At 63.0% G+C, this 19,678-nt stretch overlaps 1 protein-coding gene across 4 annotated transcripts in view; it reads left to right on the forward strand.

Annotated features, from left to right (window-relative positions):
• The first annotated feature begins 582 nt into the window (after window positions 1-582).
• Window positions 583-19,678, forward strand: part of AP3D1 (adaptor related protein complex 3 subunit delta 1) — a 36,165-nt gene continuing 17,069 nt past the window's right edge. For 3 of the 4 annotated variants that reach the window (XM_045087312.1, XM_045087324.1, XM_045087328.1), the window contains exons 1-8: window positions 689-928; window positions 12,077-12,172; window positions 12,721-12,801; window positions 13,792-13,872; window positions 16,305-16,412; window positions 17,882-18,011; window positions 18,803-18,942; window positions 19,096-19,169. In XM_045087312.1, the coding sequence (XP_044943247.1) occupies window positions 833-928; window positions 12,077-12,172; window positions 12,721-12,801; window positions 13,792-13,872; window positions 16,305-16,412; window positions 17,882-18,011; window positions 18,803-18,942; window positions 19,096-19,169 (806 nt within the window). In that variant the 5' untranslated portion in view covers window positions 689-832. Of the gene's footprint in view, window positions 929-12,076; window positions 12,173-12,720; window positions 12,802-13,791; window positions 13,873-16,304; window positions 16,413-17,881; window positions 18,012-18,802; window positions 18,943-19,095; window positions 19,170-19,678 lie in introns of all 4 variants that reach the window. The other variant, XM_045087318.1, reaches the window with a different exon arrangement.

Raw genomic sequence — 19,678 nt, forward strand, 5'->3', positions numbered from 1 at the left:
CGGACGCGCACCCGCCGCGGCCTCCCCCTCTCCCCCCGGGCCGGGCGCGGCCTCGGTGCCCGCCGAATGAGCCGCCGCGCGGCAGTGCCCGCTCCCGGCCTCCGTCTCCCAGTGGGCGTGCTCGATCCTGTCCCGCCCACAGTCCCGGGCTCCGCGGGACGCGCCGCAGACGCAGCGCCCGCTCCCCGCAGCGCCGGCTTCGCGGCTCGGAAAAGGCGGAGCCGGTTTCCTTCCTTGCAACTGGCCCGAGAAGCTCCACGTGGAGCCCCGCCCACAGTAGGCCCCGCCCACAGCTGTCACTTCGTGGCGGGGCGGGGCGGGGAGGCGGCCCCCCGGGGGGCGTGGCCAGAACCGACTTGAGGAAGTGGGTGGGGTTCTAGAGGCCGTGACCAATGAGAGGGAAGAGCCCGGAGCCGGAGGGGGCGCGGCTGAGCGGGCGGCGAGGGCGTTGTCCGCGTTTCCATTGGGCGGCCGGCGTCGCCTGGGAGACGTGGAGACCCGGAGGTGGCGGGGCAGGGCTTTCCGGGGAGGCGGGGCTTCCGGGGCGGGCCGCGGGCCGGGCGCCCGTCGTCAGCTGACCCGCCGCCATCTTGTCCGCCATTTGCCAGCGGCGCGGCGCCCAGCCGGAGGGGTACGGCCGTGCGAGCGCGGGCCGCGGAGCGGGTCGCAGCCGCCGCCGCGCCGCGGACAGCAGCCGACCTGGCCAGGGAGCCCGTCCCGCCGCGGCAGCCGGCAGCGCAGCGCTCCGCGGGCGGCAGGCGCGGCCCCGGGGCCCCCGCACGGTGCCCGGCCGCGGGCCTCCCGGGGCTCGAGCCCGGCGGCGTCCGCCGCGATGGCCCTCAAGATGGTCAAGGGCAGCATCGACCGCATGTTCGACAAGAACCTGCAGGACCTCGTGCGCGGCATCCGCAACCACAAGGAGGACGAGGTGAGCCCGGCGCGCCGCGCGGGGCCGGTCTGGCTGGGCCTGAGCCCGGCCCCGGTGCCGACCCGGACCCCGACCCCGGCCCCGGACCCCGGCCCCGGCCCCGGTGCCGACCCCGACCCCGGCCTCCAGCTCGTCCCCGAGCCCCCGCGCCCGACTCGAGCCCTGCCTGCTTGCGACCCGGGCCGCCCCACGCCTGCTTTCCCTCCGAGCCTCAGTTTCCCCCCGGGGGCCGCAGACGGCCCGTGGCGGGACCCGAGCCGCCGTGGCCAGCCCTCCTCCGCCTCCCGCGCGTGTCGGATCACGAGGGGCCGCCGCCGGGTGACCCCCGTGGCCTCCGTTTCCCCGCTGGGCTTCGGACGCCCGCCCCCCTCCGCCCGCGGGTGTCCGCGGGGCCTCGGCAGGCCCAGCCCCTCCCCGGGGCTCCGACTCCTGGTGGTGGGCCTGCACTCGGCGGGCCGCCCCGCTAGCGCGTCCGGGCCGTCTGCGGCGGGTCCGAGTCGGGCCTGGCCTCCTGGGCCCGTGTCCCCGGGAAGGTGGGGCCGCCGCTCCTAGGGAGGGGACAGCGGGAGCCCCGAGTCCAGACGCGGAAGCCGCTGCGGGGTCCGGCCGGGGAAGCCGCCTTCGCCTGGAAGCCGTGAAGGAGGGCGAGAGGCCGGTGGTCCCGGAGTGGGACGCGGGCACCGCTTCCCTCCCTCCGCCCCGCCCCTGTGACCTAGATTTGGGAGGAGTGGGGACACTTGGGGGCCCTCAGGCCGCTGGCTTCCTGGAGCCCGCGCTCTCGCCAGGGGTCAGGAGCGGGCGGCGGCCGCGAGGCGCGGGTCCCCGCCGCAGGCCTCGCAATGGCGCCTCTTCCCGGCGGAGTCGGCGGGGCGTTTGCTGGACCGTCGGTCCGCGCCGGCCGGCCGGGCTTCCGTTCCTGCCGGGCCGCAGCACGTTGTCGCGATGGGCGTGACCCCTCCCTTCCGTACCCCGCGGCAGTCGTGGGGTTACTTTCGCGCCGCCCCCCCCCCCTGCTTTCCTTTCGCGGCTGCCCCCGGCGTTTGCCTGGAGTGACCTGCGCGGGCCACGTTGGGTTACGTTGTGTATCTCAGCCCGGACCGGGGGTCTTTGCCTTGGGCTGGACCTTCCGTCGCAGCTGTGGGACCGCCCACACCCGCAGGTGCCCTGTGCGCTGGCTGACCTGTTCTCAGTGCGTTAGTGGCTGGGCGGGAGCAGCCTGTCTGGGGTTCCGGAAGGACCGGGGCCCACCAGGAAGGGCGGCTCGCGTCTGGGGGATGCCCACTGTCCCCGGGCCTTGGGGGGGGGGGTTCTTGGTTCCTGGAGAGTCGCAGGCAGCTCTGCACCCTCCGGGCCCTTTCAGCGGGTGCGTGGGTCGGGGAGGAGGCTGCTGTCGAAGTCACCGAGGCCAGGGCTCCGTGTGGGTCCTGCCCTTGGCCTGTGGGCGGTTCTTCGAGGACGCGGCGTCTTGGTGCCATGGTCCCCTGACCAGGGATGGTGGTGATCGGGGGCTGGGTCGGAGGCCCCCCTCCGACCCAGCCCGCAGCAGAGGACTGGCAGCTCCTGTAGTCCCCACTCTCCGGCCCCCATCGAGGCCCTTCCCTCTGCGCAGCGGCCCGGCGAGGACCCGCGTTTCTGCAGCACGTAGTTGCTTCGGAGGGTAACCTCGGGGCAGATTTTAGCTAAAACTTCGCGCTGCGTCCTGCAGTAGGGCCCAGCAGGGCCTGGGAGCCGCACGGAAACGCGGCACGATTCTTGGTAGTGCCGCCGCGTTGTGTGGTGCCGGAGACCGCATCCAGGCTGAGGGGCCCGTTTGACCTGGTGAGATTGGGGGAGCCTCCCCTCTCCAGCGGGGGTGACGGCCACTTCCCCCTCACTGCGGGCTCCTGCGGATGCGGTGGGTGACGTGCCGTGGCTTCTGTGAGCGGCAGACGACCCCACGGGGCTGCTTGGCTGTTCCAAACTCGACCCGCAACCCCTTAGTGGGTGGTGAGTGCGGTTCAGTGGGGTGTGTTAAAAAACAAAAACCCAACTAGAAAATTCCAGACCCTCTGCACGGAGAGTAACTTGGTTATGGAAACTTCTTCCAGCCCAGGACAGCTGGGGTGTGCGTGCGTGCTGGGTCACTCTGGAAACACGTTTCGTAAATGAGTCCAAGGAGTTTGAAACTCTGGTCCGGTTCGTGCATCTCTGGGTGCTTGAGTTGAGGTATCCTGGAGACGGAGCGCAGTGTTGGCAGGGAGGGGACCCACATACTGAACTTCGGATATGATTGGGGGTCGTTGGGGGAAAAGAGCCAAAGACTTTTAAGTTTATTCCTTTTTTTTTTTTTTTTAAGATTTTATTTATTTGACAGAGATCACAAGCAGGCAGAGAGGCAGGCAGAGAGAGGGGGGAAGCAGGCTCCCTGCTGAGCAGAGAGCCCAGTGCGGGGCTCGATCCCAGGACCCTGAGATCATGACCTGAACCGAAGGCAGAGGCTTAACCCACTGAGCCACCCAGGATCTCCCTAAGTTTATTCTTCTGGTAACTCTTCATATTTGAGAGAAAGCTGTTTTTTTGGTCTTTTTAAGTTGTAGAGTCATACCCATACTTTAAAAAATGGGATCGGGGTTTTGTGTTTTGTAATTACGGTTTTACTTATTTGAGAGGGAGAAAGAGTGACCCGGAGAAGGGGGAGGGACAAGCAGACGCCCGCTCAGCAGGGAGCCCGACACGGGGCTCCATCCCAGCCTCCCGGATCTCGACCTGAGCCTGAGGCCGACTCTTAACTGACTGAGCCCCCCGGGCGCCCCTTCTCAGTGTTCATTAACCATACAGGGGCCCCCCCATCCCCCCCCCCCCCCCGGATCAGGTAGGAGTGTGTGCTCTGAGTGTTTTTCTTTGTGGATAGAAATCGTGGGCAGTTCTTACTGTCTGTTACGACTGTTCTGCGTCCTGGGGCTCCCGGCCGGCTCAGTCCGCGGGGCCTGCGACTTTTGATCTCGGGGTCATGAGTTTGGGCCCCACGGTGGGCATCGGGTTTACTAGAAGAGACTCCGTTCTGCTTCCTGCTGGTCAGTGTAGTGGCGCTGACTGCTCTCCGGGACGCAGCACGGGAACACCTCCCTCGGGGCGGGTAGCGTGCGTCCTGGTGTGTCCCGGCGTGTCCCGGCGCCCCCTTCCCCGGTGTGGGCGTGCCGTCCTTCCCTTGGGTGGGCACGGGCCCTGCGTGGCTCTGCTAGTGTCCGAAGAGCGCCGGCTTGGTTTTGCTGGGGTGTAAACACTTGGGCCCGCCGGGGTGGTGGTTCAGAACTTCATTCAGTCGGTGTGCAGTGGTAGCTGGGAGTGAGGTGTGGCTGGGCTCAGACTGAACTGCCCGGAGCTGCGGAGACTCCATAGTTCGCCATCTCAGAGACGCCGGTGCTGGGGCTGAACCCAGGAGGCTGGTGCTGGGGCCTGTCCGGCGCGCAGGACCGGTGTCTGCTCTGGGGACAGTCACTGCAGAGTAGGTTATGTCTGGCCTGGGTCAGGTACTCGGGGCTTTGTGGCTGTTGGTGAGAAGTTCTTGTATTTTAACAACTTTTGAGAATCAGACACCAGATTTGAACTGAGCTTTTTTTTTCCTTTACCGACGTGGGTCATGATCCGAAATCAAGGTCTCTCCCCCTTGGCATTGCTGGCCTTCAGGACTGGGTCATTTGGGGGTGGGGCCCGTCCCACGCACTGTGGGAACAGAGCAGCAGTGGGGAGCCCGACGCTGGGCTCAGTGGCCCCGCCCAGTCGATGCCAGGAGCGCGCCATGTGGCAGTCACAGACATCCCCAGACATTGCCCAGGAGAATCGATGACCCACACTGATAAGAAAAATCTCCCCAAATTCCCTCATGCTCTTCCCTTTATCCATGTCCCCTGTGTCCCCTGCCTTGTCAACATGTTGTTAGACGTGTGATATTGTGATGTAAGAAATACATCTTTTGGTCCTTGTCCCTCGCTCTGGGCACAGAGCTGTTAAAGCCCGTCATTTCCAGTAACAGAGTTGGGAAGCTTTTGTCATTTCCGAAGCAACTACGGTACAGGAGCAGCCTTGTTTATGTGTTTGCTCTCTGCCCCCAGTTCCGAACCCTGAGCTTTTAGATCTGTTGGCATTTCCTGGGGCACAGAAGTGCCCTTTGTTCCAGTGAGATGACCTGGTGGGCTGCTGGGTGGGAGCAGATCACCAGAGAGACCACCGTTAGAAGCTTGGAGCTGTCGGCCCCACCCCCAGCTTCGGGCAGGGGAGCGGGCTAGGGACTGAATGAATGACCTGTCACGCACATCTCTGAGCCGCGGTTGGAGAGTCTTGGTTGGCGAAAGCATCGTGTCCTGGGCGGATGGCGTGGCGCAGAGCGACTCTGCCAGGACAGGGGCGCCTGCGGTGGGGCCGTTCTGGACGCCTCCTGTGTGCGTCTTCATCTGGCTGTTGATCGTCTTGTCGGCCATGGCCTTTCTTCCGTGCTCAGCTGCTCGCGGTGGACAAGTGCTTTCCTGAGGTCCGCGAGCCGCCTTGGCAAATTAATCGAACCTGAGAGCAGGGGGTCACGTGAACTCCCATTCACAGCGGGTCGGTCAGAGCACAGGTGACAGCCAACCTGGGCTGGGGCCAGAGGTGGGGACAGTGGGGGGGGGGGGCAAGCGCAGAGCTTGCCGGTGTCCCTCCCAGGCGTGGGGGCCGAGGAAAACTGGTCCCAGGGGCACTTGCCGGGTGTTTGCTAGATGGGCTTCTTTCCTAATCTTATTCGTTGTGAAGGTGTAGTGCACAGACGTTATGTAGTTTATTTTATTTTTTTAAAGATTTTATTTATCTGCCAGAGAGAGGGTGCACACACAGGCGCACAAGCAGGGGAGCGGCAGAGGGGGAAATAGGCTCCCCGCTGAGCAGGGAGCGCTGACTCGATCCCAGGACCCCCTGGTCATGACCTGAGCCCAAGGCAGAGGCTTTAAACCCACTGAGCCCCCCAGACGTCCCTGTTACTTGTCGTTTAATTAAGATAATTAGCTGAAGTTCTCTGAGTGTAATTTCTTCGCTTTGCTTATACCTTTTTCCCTGAAATTTGTGTCCCTGAACGGTCTGACAGACTGTAGCCCAGCCTAGCTCTCCCGGCCCGGCTCCTGACGTTCGTCTCCGTCGGGGGCCCCGCTGCTTGTGGGCACCGTGGCTGACAGCGCCCAGCGCTCTGCCTTCTGGACATCTGGGCGGCTTCGGGTCTGGGGCCTTTCATGAGCGACCCTCCAGGGTGGGATTGTCGCCCGGCTGCCCGAGCGCGGTTCCCCTCACAGGTCCCAGCGGCGGGGTGAGCGGCCAGGAGCGCGTGGGGAACCCGCAGAACAGGCGGGCCTTTTCACTTCCCCGACCGACCCGGGGCGCGCTGGGTGGGCTTTCTGCAGCGTGTCGCCGTTTGTGTTCCTTGTGCCGTTGCCTAAGGCCTTTGGTGGCTTCTTCTGTCTGGCTGCCAGTTTGGAGGGGCTCTTTGAAGGGCCCGCTGGAGATGGAAGGCGTGCTCAGTGACCGGGCTGTGGGGGGGCGGCCGAGAGGACCCAGGCTGGCGGTGGGAGGAGCGCGGAAGGGGACCTGGGTATGCTTGAGGCCAGCGCTTGGCCTCAGTTCTGTGGGAGCCGTCCTGGGCACTCACCTGATGCCAGGAGCACCCCCAGTCATGGCCACCCCTGATATCCCCTGCGGGTCCCGGTCACCCCCCCAACACACCCCTTTGCTCTAGGAGATGTGCTGGTTGGGGTGGGGGTGCTGGTTAGGAAGTCCGAGGCTTGGCTGTGGGCTTCTGCCCCACCCCTGTCCATGCACCCCTCCCCTGCTTTGCCCTGGGGAGTGGAGGGCGGAGACCTGGCAGCCCCTCCCCACCTCACGTCCCTCCCCAGTCTCGCCTTCCCCAGGGCTATTTACATGGGCCAAAGTGGGCCATGTATTGTGCCCCTGTCCTTGTTAGGCAGCATCGAGACTCACGGGTGGGTCCTGGTACCCTCGTCCCCTCCGGTGGTACCCTCGTGTGTGGTGTCCTCTCCTGCCTCTGCTTGGGGTCCACAGGACAGGTGTTCTCTCAGCAGAAGGACTTGGACCTTTTGCCTAACTGGACAGCTCCGTCAGCCGTGCGGGGTCTCCAGCAGCCGGGCCCTGGGTGGGGGGTGGTTGGCGGCTGCTGCAGAGGGGGGGTCTGCCGCTCTAGGACCCAGACCAGCAGGAGCCCGTGAGTGTCTGTGCAGAGTTGGAAGCAGCAGGTCCGTCCAGGTCACGTGGACTAAGGTGGGGGTTCTGGATGATGGGGGGGTGTTTTACACAGTGTTATTGGGGTGTGGTTTACATACCTAGTGTTCATCCGCTTTAGCTTGAAGTTCAGCAAAAGGTTTTAAAAATTTTGTTTACGAGGGATGCCTCAGGTAGCTCAGTCGTCGTGTCTGCCTTCAGCTCATGTCATGATCCAGGGGTCCTGGGATCGAGCCCCATGTGGGATCCCTGCTCAGCAGGGAGCCTGCTGCTCCCTCTCCCACTCCCCCTACTTGTGCTCCCTCTTGTCATCCATGTCTCTCTCTCTCAGATAGGTAAATTTTTTTTAAAAGATACTTATTTGACAGAGATCACAAGTAGGCAGAGAGGCAGGCAGAGAGAGAGAGGAGGAAGCAGGCTCCCCGCTGAGCAGAGAGCCCGATGCGGGGCTTGATCCCAGGACCCTGCGAAGGCAGAGGCTTTACCCACTGAGCCCCCCAGGCGCCCCTGATTGTTAGATTGAAATGAAGTGCTTCAGGGAACTCTACAAAGTAGCCAGGGTCAAGATGGCTGTTTTATGTTAGACCTGAGGGGTTCCCATGTAAGGGAAGTTCGTGGCCTTTGTTCTGGGTTACATTCTCTAAAGACGATGTGGAAAGGGCACGCATTTCAGGCCGCTGCTTGCTCTGTGCGGAAGCGTGAATTTGCACAGAACAGACTGAGGGTTTTGAACAATCGAGTCATGCTTTTACCTCTCCTTCCTCCTTCCGTCCTCTCTTTCTCTCTTCTTTAAGATTTTACTTACCAGAGAGCAAGAGCAGGAGCAGGGGTAGCAGGCAGAGGGAGAAGCCGGGGAAGCCGATGCCGGACTTGATCCCAGAACCCTGGGATCACGACCTGAGGGGAAGGCAGACGCCGAACGACTCAGCCCCCAGGGGTCCCCCTTTCTCTTTCTCTTTTCTTTTTCCTCCTCTTCCCTCTCCTTCTCTTTTCTTCTCTCTCAGTGTCGGGGCTCCCGGGCAGCTCATCTGTTACGTGTCCAACGCTTGAGCTCAGGTCTTGATCGCGTCAGGGTTACGGGTTCAGGCCCCACACTGGACTCCACGTTGGGCGCGGAGTCTTTCGGACGGAAGGCCCGACAATCGTCAGCGCCGCGGGGTCATTTATACCTCAGGCTCCGCAGTCTTTCTAGTTCACGTTTTGATCATAACTGTTGGGATGTCGGTCCAGTGCGCATGCCCTGACCGGTTTTGTTTTCTGGTTGTAGACGGGCCGGAACAGATTCTCGCCTCTCTCGTGGGCAGTGTCGCAGGGAGGAGGGAGGAGCGTGAGGCCGCTGTGGCGCGCTCCTCCCTTTACCTGGCCGCACTCCGAGTAAGGGCGTGTTTGAGTCCTCAGTGAGCGGCAGACGGGCTCTGCTCTGTCCCCAGACTCCGCTTCTGTCTGCAGGAGCCGCGCTCGCTTGTCCAGCGACAAAGTAACGTTCCGGCGGGGCCGCCCGGAGAGCTGCCGCTCTGCTGTGGGGCGCCGCTCCCCCCGGTGAGGGCTTCGAGGTTCGGAGACGGACGTACCGGGCTCCCTGGGCCTGGCTCTGTTCCCCAGTGATGGTGTCTTGGGGTCAGCAGTTTCCCCACCGTCAAGAGGCCTCCGTAGTCTCTGACAACAGCTCGGAGCCCTTTCTTCCCACGTAGCACGTGCTTTCCCTCTGGCTCCTTTGAGGACTTTGTCCGGGGCCCCCAGCTGGCCCCGTCGGAAGAGCGCGGGACTGTCGTTCCGGGGGCTGTGAATTCGGCCCCACCCGGGGGGTAGAGATTATGTCAATAAATGAACTTTACAAAAAAGATTTTCTCCTCCTTTCCCATTTTTGCCAGTTTGACTTGTCTGGTGATGGTTTTCACTTTCTGTTCCTGGGTGCTGAGCTCCCTGAACCTGTGAATTAGGGCTTGCACCAAATTTGGGGAAGTTCTAGCCATTTGTTTTTCAGATATATTCTCTGTCCCGCCGCTTCCTTTCTGGGACTCCAGTTACGCATGTGACACCTTGTGGGCTTGTCCCGCAGACCCTGAGGTTCTGCTCCTCTTCGCCGGAACGTTACTGTCCTGACGGGGGCGTCCGGTCCGCGTCAGGCTTGCTGGCGGGCGGCCGCCCGTGTGCCGCGCCTTTGATGACTCCTGTTCCAGAAACTGTGTTCGATTCTAGACTTTCCATCTGCTTATCTTACATCCGTTGCCTTTCTCTGCTGAGGAGGCCCCTTTCTGTGTTCGTCCCAGGCATATTTTTCTCTGGTCCGTAAGAGCATCGTTATGGTTCTGAAGTTGAGATCTCGGGGTGTTAGGTCCATCCTTGGGGACGGCTCAGGGCCAGTGCGCCTTCGCTGGCAGGTTTTCCTGGCATCCGGGTAGTGTTTCCTGCTCGTTATTTTGAAGAACTTCGGGTCATATTCTGAATGTGGTGATCCGTCGTTTGCAGAGGCTCTAGATTCTGTTCTGCTCCCTGAGAAGTACCGTTCGGGGCAGCGGTTACTTGGGCCGAGACTCCAGCTCGGTCTTCCGTCGCGGGCGGGGGGCAGGGGAAGTGCACCAGCAGCTTCGGCTGTGTGTGGTGTGTGCCTCGTCCTGGGGTCAGTGGGACTGTGGCTGAGTGTGTGTCCAGAGTGTGGGCACCCCCACCCCCTCCTCTGGGATGTCCTTCCTCACTCGGCGGCTGCTGTGTGTGCCCTAGTTTCTGCTTTCTGGCTCTGAAGCTGCCCGATGCGGGGCTTGATCCCAGGACCCTGAGATCACGACTTGAGCCGAAGGTAGAGGCTTAACCCACTGAGCCACCCAGGTGCCCTGGACTCTGTTTACCCTTTCAGGAGCTGCCGGGCTCCTCCACGGCACCCTCCCGTCTTCCAGCCCTGTGGTCTGGGGCAAGGGCCGGTTTCTCCAACGCCTGTGATCGTCTTTCTGTTCTCTCCCTCTTGAGTCAGGCCGGGGAGGCCGGGGTGGGGGACTGCAGCTCCCGAGTGGGATTCAGTAACCCGAAGCCTGTTGGAAGGATACAGTGACGCTTGTCCCATGGCTCCGAGTCCCGGTCATAAAAGATTCATGGAGCATCTGTGGCTGAGAGAGGGCTCGAGTAGCTCCTTTCCCCAGGAGCCTGCATTTCAGTCCGGGACGGGCTGTGGGCTGAGGGGCCGAGAGCAGGGGCCCCATGGTGAGGTCCGGGCCCAGGGCACTCGGCGCAGGGGTCTGCCGTCTGTGTGGGCCATGCGGGTCCCGCTGGGGTGGCGCACCGCGGAATCTTGCCCCCTGGTGGACGGCCGGGGACATTCTGGCAGCTGTCGCTCTGGTCAGGTGACAGGAAGTGTCCGGCATGTGCAGGGCTGGGGCACCTGCTGGACAGGTTCCTTGTGAGCTCTGCGGCGGCCACTCGCCTCGAAGTCTCTCTCTGGGGCTGTGTGTCTCCGCGGCAGGGGAGGTGGGAGCCTCGGGGCCCGCTGCTCCCAGAAGGCGCGTCCGTGGCGCTGGTCCTCGTGTCAGCCGGCCTCGGCTCAGACCTGTGTGAGTGGTAGATGCGCGGAATCCGCGAGGACACGCGGGGGAATCTGAAAACGCGTTCCCACGGATGCTGCAGCTCGACTCCCAGCAGTGGGGAAGCGGGGAGCACGCAGGTCCCGTCCAGCGGCGACCGGATAGGCGCTAGGTGGCCTGTGTGCGTGCGGTGGGCACGGGACCCCTCCGTGCGGCGCGCGGGAGCCCTGATGCGGTGCTGCCGAGACCCCCGCGCCGGCTTCCCAGAGGGGCTGCGGGGCTCGGTGTTGAGCAGCCGGCAGGACCTGGGGCTCGCTTCCCGGCAAGTGCAAGTCTCACGTGCCAGTTGCTGAAAGGCGAAACCAGAGAATCAGGAAGATTTCCGTGTCCTGACTTTGTGTTGAAATTGCTCTTTTAAACTCGTAAACCTTTTCTGTGGAGGAGGCGTCGGCTAGGGCTGCGCGGCCGGTGCGAGGAGAGTGCGGCGCTGGGTTTGGGCGCCTGGTCTCGGGTGGCGGTCTCGGGGTTAGAAGTGCGAGCCCTGTTCAGCGTAGAGCTTGCTTAAAAATAGAATCTTTTAAAAAAGGGGGGGGGAGCCTGTGAACTATACAAATAAGTGGGGAAAATGGAAAAAGCAGACTTTGAGACCCCCGCTCTCATCAGCCGCCTTTCTCCGGGAGAACTGGGAGGGGTCCGGGGCATCTGACCGCACCGAGATGGCTTTTCTGTGAAGACGTCTTCGTTTGAGAGAGAGAGAGCGAGAGAGCGTGTGCGTGAGCCAGGGCTGCGTGGGCTCAGGCAGATCCCGCTGAGCGCCCAGCCCAGCATGGGGCTCGACCTCCGGACCTAAGCCGAAGTCAAGAATCGGACACTCGACCAACTGTGCCACGCAGGCGCCCCTGAAATCACCTCGTTAAACAACAGCTATGTTAGAGGTTCCCGTGCCCTACAGCCCCTGTTCCAAGCTCCGTTCAGTGGTTCCTAGTAAGTGTGTCCACAGCCGCGCACCACGCTCTGTTTGAGAACATTCTGTGACCCCAGGCAGCAAGCCCAGCTCCCGGCCCCCACTTGCCTGCTTCCTGCGGCTCGGGGCCTGCCCTGGGTGTTTCGCGTAAAGGAATGACACGGTGTGGCCTCTTGTGTTCGGCTTCTTGCTGCGGTGATTATTCTGTGTTTATCAGAGAGAGCGCATGTGATGGGGAGCGGCGGGCAGAGGGAGAGGGAGAAGCAGGCTCCCCGCCGAGCAGGGAGCTGGATGTGGGACCGGATCCCGGGACCCTGACACCATGACCCGAGCCCAAGGCAGACGCTTCACCCACGGAGCCGCCCAGCGCCCCTGCGGTCATTATTCCTGACTGGTTTAGTCAGGCCCTTGCAATTTTTCATTTTTTTTCTCTTTTAGGCAAAGTATATCTCTCAGTGCATCGATGAAATCAAGCAGGAGCTGAAGCAGGACAACATCGCAGTGAAAGCAAACGCAGTCTGCAAGCTGACCTACGTAGGTACCGGGGCCTGTTGACTCAGGCGACGTCGCTTCCCGGGGCTGCCCCCCCCAGCCCCGCTGAGGTCAGGCGGCGTAGCTGTCCCTCCGGCCCTCCTCGGCCTGCCCATTTATCCGCTCCCTGCCCACCGCTGCCCACCTGTCCAACAGGCATCGGCGCCCCTGGCTCCAGGCGCGGGCCTTGGCACACAGGGCTGATTTCTCCCAGTCGAGGGAGGGTGTGCTGTGAGGACCCTGACGCCTGGGGTGTGGTGGACCCCACCTGGCCTGGGGAAGGCTGGCAGGGGGCATCCCGGCGCCCTGTAGCTTCCAGGAGGAGCCTATGTGTTCTCATCAACCTGGAGACTTAACCAGTATGCGTGGAGGCTGGCGCTTGAGCCGCAGACACTTGCCCTCCACCTTCGTGAACCTGACCGTGTAGTTCTAGATGTGAGGGCTAGCGCCAGGGCGTGGGTTCCGGGAGGCCTGCCCCTGGGCGTGGGCACGGTGTTGGGGTTCCAGCCTTGGCGTGTGCATAGAGATGACGGTGCCGGTCTTTCCAACAGTTACAGATGTTGGGATATGACATCAGCTGGGCTGCCTTCAACATCATAGAAGTGATGAGCGCCTCCAAGTTCACGTTCAAGGTGAGGCGGGGTGGAGGGTGTGCCCTGGCGGGAGGACCCCGCTCTGCAGAAAGGGAGCATGCACACCAGCCTTGGCCCCGCACGCGCCGCCGCCTCAGCGATTGTCGTGTTCTTTCTTAACTCTTACCTGCGTGGTGTTTGTCTTCCAGCTTTAAGGGACGTCTGCAAAATGGGCTCGTAGGGTTGGTTACATATTTGAGCATCTTACTGGGAGGCTGCCCCAGGCCCCCAGCCCAGGGCCTCACAGTGGTTTCTGAGCATTTCCCCCAGCCTCACAGAGGCCCTGCCTGCTAGGGACCCGGGTCGCAGCCCCCTCGTGTGCTGTCGTGACGTCAGCACAGCTCCCGTCCTAGTAGAGCTTCTGCGAAGTGCGTGTCTGCAGCCGCGGCCTGCCGGTGCGCATCGCGTGGTTCTCCCGGGGCTGGGCAGGCTCTGGCGGGCATGCAGGCCAGCCGGGCGGATAGACTGTTTCCAGGCCCATGGGCCCCAGTGCCCACTGTGGGACCCCGCCCAGGACCTCGGCGGGCTCCCTCCATTGGGACACCGTCGTCCTGCCAGCGGGCCCCTCTCGGGGAAGCGGCAGAGGCGGTGCTCTGCCTGGGCAGCGAGGCATTGCGCCCACGCACCAGTGTGACGGTGGTGTCTGTGCCAGCCTGGTGGGGAGAGCTGTGCAGAGAAACGCTCGCGCTCGGCTGGCTTCTGTGTCCCATCGCAGAGGTCGCTCCGGGCTGCTGGGTAGGCGGTCAGAACGTTCGCCAGCGGAGGGCCAGACGGTGCGGCCGATCTCATGAGAACTGGTGTGGCAGAGGCTGCATCCTCCGGACTCTGGGGCCAGTTCCTCCCCTCCTCCTCCTCGGGTGACTTCCTGGCACCTCCTAGCCATGGCCCTGCGGCCAGCCGTGGGCTGTCCCTGCCTGGCCTGGGGACTTCCTCCCCCGGGGGTGTGTGGCCCCTTGTCTCGTGTCTGATGCCCTCGTGTCTGACTCGCAGCGGATCGGCTACCTTGCTGCTTCCCAGTGCTTCCACGAGGGGACCGACGTCATCATGCTGACGACCAATCAGATCCGCAAGGTAGGCGGCCCTCCTGCACCCTGGCTGTTCCCAGCCCCCGCCTAGCGCCCTCCTGGTCCCCGCCCCACCCTGCTCTCCACGCTGGCCTCTCCAGTGCTCCGAGCGAGCGGCACGTAGAAAGCACCAAGGTCGCCCGGCTTTTGCTCTTGTGACCCCATGGTCACAAGTGGCTTCGAGACATAGCCACTCTGTGGTCAGAAGACACCCCGGGTGGTGTGGCAGGTCTGTGTCTGTTCGTGGGCTGTAGGCGAGGCCGCAGTGCTGCCAGACCTCCCTCTTCCCTCGCTGGGGCCTCCGGCCCTCAGAAGGCTGGCTCCTGGCTCCCGGCCGCGGGCTCCCCGCGCCCTCTCGGAGCAGCGGGGGCAGCTACTGCGGCGCACACACACCCTTCCCCACCGGGGCCTTTCTGCCCCCCTGGGTTGGTTTTTGGGGTGGGGTTTTTTTTGTTGGTTTGTTTTTGGTGCCCAGGGAGAGGACGTGGGTTTGGGAAGGGGTGGGGAGGAGCAGAGGGAAAGGGACAGGCAGACTCCGCGGTGAGTGCAGGCCCGACTTGGGGCTCGGTTTCCCCACCCTGAGATCATGACCTGAGCCAAAACCAAGAGTCAGATGCTTAACTGACTGCCCCCAAGCGCCCAGCCCGCGGGGACTCCTGAGTGACGTCGCATGTGGGTCGTCGTCACGCGTGATTTGTGTGTCTGGAGATGGTCTTGAAGATCCCCGAGTAACACATTTCTTCCTCGGCCTGAGAGCTTTGAGCATCTTTTGTGGAGTAGTGGGGGTGGGGGCAGAAGCAGAATCAGAGGCTCGGTGACGATTGGATGTACAGGCCAGACCCCTGAGCGTGGCTGCCCCCGGAGCGGGTCCTGGGGACCGGGGCTGGGCTCCTGGGCAGACCCGGCAGCACTCACCGCATCCCTGGCCCGGTTCTTCCCGGCACAGGGCGGGCTGCAGGGCCGAGCACCGAGCCTGTGGTTCCGAGGAGGCCGCCGAGGGCCAGGTCGGGCGGCAGCGCTGCGCATCGTGGGTGCTGCGGGGCTGTGAGGGGCCAGCTCCGCTGGGGGCAGCCCGTGGGGCTGTGTCACGGGGCGGGGGCAGCAAGGAGAGGGTGGAAGGCTCTGGCCAAGCTGGGCTTTCTCGCCGGCCTTTTGGGCACAGGCACGCCCCCTGCCTACCCCTTCGTAGTGACCTCCATGTAGACCTAGCGATCCCCGCTTTGCACGGAAACGTGCCATAGGCAAGTCACCTAGATGCTCTGCTGGAGAGACCACCTGAGCCCAAGATGTCCCTGTAAAGGAGCAGGGGACACGGCTGCTGTGTTAGAGGACATTCTCCTCCATTCTCGTCTCCAGTGTCTGTGGTCTGCGTGTGAGTCGTTTTAAATTAACCCATGACCTCTGGAACAACTTACGTAGACCGCCCTGTCCCCCACCCCCCATTCGCTTCTCGTGGGGCTCTCCCTGCTCGACGGTGACCTGAGTGCCCTCCACAAATCTCTGTTTCTGAAAAACCCCACGGTGGCTCTTTGCTGGGCCTTTGCAAGTCCTGCTGAACCAGGAGTGGCCGTGTAGGGCCTGAGTTCTGTCCATGGGTCTGACGCAGCTCTGTCTTGTCGGCTCAGGCCAGGACGGGCTCTAGCAGTCCGTGTTGTCAGGTTATTAGCACAGTCTAGAAGGCGGCCTCTCAAAATGCATCTGGCATGTTCACCAGGTCTGTGTGAAGTTTGCGGGGCTCCTTAGGAAAGTCTCCCCGGGGCGCCTGGGGGGCTCAGTCAATGAAATGTCTGCCTTCGGCTCAGGTCATGATCCCAGGGTCCTGGGATCGAGCCCCGCATCGAGCTGCCTGCTCAGCAGGGAGCCGGCTTCTCCCTCAGCCACTCCCCCTGCTTGTGCACTTGTGTGCTCTTTCTGTCAAATAAATAAGACCTTAAAAAAAAAAAAAAAGAGGGAAGGAAAGTCTCTGCAGAGGAAATACGTGATTCAAGTGTTGTTTTGCTGGCGTCAAGGTGAGGCCGTTGGTGCGGTCCGTGCCGTGGGAGCCGCCCGGAGTGAACCAGGGCTCTGGGGTGGGCATGTGCCGCTCTCGTGGCTGGTTCTCCTGCTCACCTGAGAGAAGAGAGTCGGCCCAGAGCCGGCCTGCCTTTGGGAGGGGCCCAGAGGAGCCATCTTGGCTGTCCTAGAGAATCCCCGGGAGCGACAGAGGTTCCCGGCTTCCGCACGGGCCCCTCAAGCCCGCGGCCCCCTCGAGTGCTGGGACACTGGGCTGGGCCGGGACTGAGGGCCGTTCTCCCTGGAACTGGCTGGTGCTTGTCACTCCTCATACAGGCCCAACCCAGACCCCACGCCGGGAGCTGGTGACGCACTGTGGGCTCCTGCCTCCTGACGCCGGTCCCTCCTGACGCTGGTCCCTCCTGACGCCCATCTCTCCCTTTGCAGGACCTGAGCAGCCCCAGCCAGTACGACACTGGCGTTGCGCTGACCGGCCTGTCCTGTTTTGTTACCCCAGATCTTGCCAGAGACTTGGCCAATGACATCATGACACTGGTGAGTCTGTGAGTGGCCCAGGCCTCTCGGCCTTTGCTCTGTGACACGATTTGGTCCGTCCAGGGGCCTGAAAACCTGAGGTTAAACTTCACACCAAGAACATTCGGGCGCACAGAAACAGGCCGCGTTCCCCAGATGAGATGAGAAGCCGAGTGGCTGTGCCCCCCTCCCCCCAGCAACCCCATGTGGAACCCAGCCTTGGGCCACGGACCTCCTTTCAAAGAGCCCCACTTGGGGCCAGAGGCGGGTGGCGCCGGGGCCCAGTGCCCCTGCCGCCCAGCACGTGCCCCGCCGGCCCCCAGCTCACTGGTTCCCGGCAGGCAGTGCGCCAGCCGAGTGTGGTCCTTCCCACTCCGGTCCTGACGCCGTGCGTCTCTCTGTGGCCATGGAGTGACTTGTGCTTCCGTCCACTTGAAGGGCAAAAGCCCAGCTGCCACTGACCTCCAAGGTGTCCAGAGCACTTTTCCAGAATGCGGGTGTCCTTACAAGTCCTGGTTCTCCGAGGCACCCATCATTCACCCACATCTCCGACTGACTGGGAGGCTGGTTCCCATCAGTTTCTTCTGGGCCGAGCAGATGGGCGGCTGCTTTTCTCTCCGAAGAGTTCTGTCTGTATCGGTCGGCCTGTTTATCCTGCCGACGGATAGGTCCAGGCTTGTGGTTTCAGACCGCACGCGCTCACAGCTTCTAGATCAGAGGCTGGTTCGCCACAGCCCTGCCTCGTGCAGCTGACCACCCGCTGTAAGTTGCTTTGCCCACACCTGGCCCCACTCTTTGGTTCACGTGGCGTCCCTGGTGGCTTTCAAGCTGCCCCCGCAGCATCCCGGATGTTGCCCTTCTGGCCCAGGATTGCCGGTGTGGTGCTGGTGAAAGCGGCTGCGAGCGTGGGAGGATGCTCGTGAGTCGGGGGCTCAGGGCTCCCCGGAGCCCGCACGGGTGGTGAGTGTGCCCACCTGAGGGCCAGTGGCCTCTCTGGCCAGAGCAGAGTTCCGAAAAGACAAGAGCTGCAGGACCTGGCACGAGAGAGAGCGTGAGTTCCAGAAGGACGAGCCTCGAGCGCTGGACACCCCTCGGCGTCCTGCCCTGGGCACGGGCCTTGGCTGCTAGGGGAGTCGGAGGCCAGCGTTCACTGGTGAGGGCTCGTCTTCCAGCTCAAGCTCCCTCCCTCTCTGTCATTCATTGGGTTCCAGTGAGTCTGAGAAGGGTCTCGGCCTCGGAGGGCAGGCCTAGCGTCATGGACATCGGGAAGCTGGTTTCAGTTCTCAGAACCCCGTCCTGTATTTGGGATGGTGGCGCAGGTTCGAAGGCCAGAAACCAGACGGGCTGGAGAGAGGTCCTCCCCCCGGATGGCGGAGGGGAGACTCGGGGAGGCAGAGGAGAGTGAGCAGGGCGGGTGCGGGGAGTGAGCCAGCAGACGAGGGCAGCGGGCGCAGTGTGGAGGGGAGGCCGACCGGCCCTCTGCCCTGCAGATGTCGCACACCAAGCCGTACATCCGGAAGAAGGCTGTGCTGATCATGTACAAGGTGTTCCTGAAGTACCCCGAGTCGCTGCGCCCCGCGTTCCCCCGCCTGAAGGAGAAGCTGGAGGACCCTGACCCTGGTTGGTTGATTTACGACGGGACAGTGTGGGGATGGCGGGTGTTGCAAGGAAGCCGTTAAGGGGTGCTGGGTGCTGGGAACCCGTCCTCGTCCCCCCACAGACCGCATTCCTTACTGTGCGGCACCGTGAGATGCCGGGCTGGCCTTTCCTTTCCCCGCTCCGGCCCTGGGATCCGCCACGTCTCCAAAGGAGCTGGTCCCGTTGGCTGGGGTGCGACACGGACACCGAGCTTCAGGCGCCGGGCGCCCCCTCTTCCACCCACTCAGTAGACAGCCGCCATCCGTGCACGGGGGACGTGCCCGGCCAGCTGGCCGTCTGTCCATACGCTAGTGTTCACGACTATTCTGACACCTGGAGTCTGGTCCCACGCCGCAGGACTCGTGCCAGTTTTCCTCCTGTTCTCTGTCCGTCCTTCCCTCATCGGGGACTCCCGGGGCTGAGCACCCATTACACAGCTTCTCTGAACGTGAGGCAAGGTTCAGCTTGTCTCGGGGGAAGCTGCCTCCGATCAGGGCAAGGGCCAGGGAGTAGAAAGTTTGGTAGGGGAAGCAGGAACCGAGGCGGCAGGTGTGGCGGGTGTCCTGCACTGGAGTCTGGTCCTTTGGGGGCCGCCCCCCCCCCTTCCGGTGACGCTTGGCTCCAGGAAGCTCGGTCCCCTCGGTGGTTGTTGCTTAAACCACTTCCCCAGGTGGTGTCAGTGGCCGGCCTGCTGAGGAGAGTCCTGCCGGGTAAGGGTTCACCCCCACATTGGTGGCACTTGTACTGACAACGGGCCCCACTTCATTCCAAAGGGGTGCAGTCAGCGGCCGTCAACGTCATCTGCGAGCTGGCCCGGCGCAACCCCAAGAACTACCTGTCCCTTGCCCCGCTCTTCTTCAAGCTGATGACCTCCTCTACCAACAACTGGGTCCTCATCAAAATTATCAAACTGGCAAGTATCCCTCCCGAACTCCCCTTTTCTCACAGAGTGAGAAGGCCCTGGCATGTCCTGGGAGCGCCGCGGGCATGTGGACATGTGGATGGGGTCGGAGTCTGTGCGGTCTACCCCTGCCCCGAATGACCCGCCGGCCTCTCTCTTCCCTAGTTTGGTGCTCTGACCCCCTTGGAGCCAAGGTTGGGCAAGAAGCTGATCGAGCCTCTCACCAACCTGATCCATAGGTGAGCCCCAGGCCCCTGGATGACCCCACTCTCTGGCCCGTGCAGGCCTGCCCTCCCACTGGGCATAGGGCCCTGGAGAGAGTCTCGGGGTGGAAAAGCAAATACACGCCCTGTGATTTTGCCCACAAGAGTGAACTGTGCCGCTGGGGCACTGGCTGGGGGCTGGTGCGTCCTTTCCCTGTGAATTTGTTTGGGAGAACAGCAACAGTAAACGTGGAGGAAAGGGAGCCCCCCTGGTTATTGAGCAGCCCGCGAGGAGACCTCGGCTGTCTGCTGGAAGAGCTCTGGACAGCTGTGTCCCTGGCCAGTTCTGGAATGTTGCCGGAGCCCCCACACCACTCAGGGCCTGTGCGCGAGTTGTGGGGCTAAGGGGCAGGTGGCATAGGAGATCCTGCTCCCCAGGTCCCCTGGAGAGACAGCCACGGGCAGCGTGGAAGAACTGGGGCCTCGAGGCCACATCAGACCTGGAGCCGTATGCTCTGCAGGCGGCCCTGGCCTCCGTCTCCAGG

This window comes from Mustela putorius, unplaced genomic scaffold (genome assembly GCF_011764305.1).
Source record: "Mustela putorius furo isolate JIRA1106 unplaced genomic scaffold, ASM1176430v1.1 tig00000095_pilon_pilon_pilon, whole genome shotgun sequence".
NCBI lineage: Eukaryota > Metazoa > Chordata > Mammalia > Carnivora > Mustelidae > Mustela > Mustela putorius.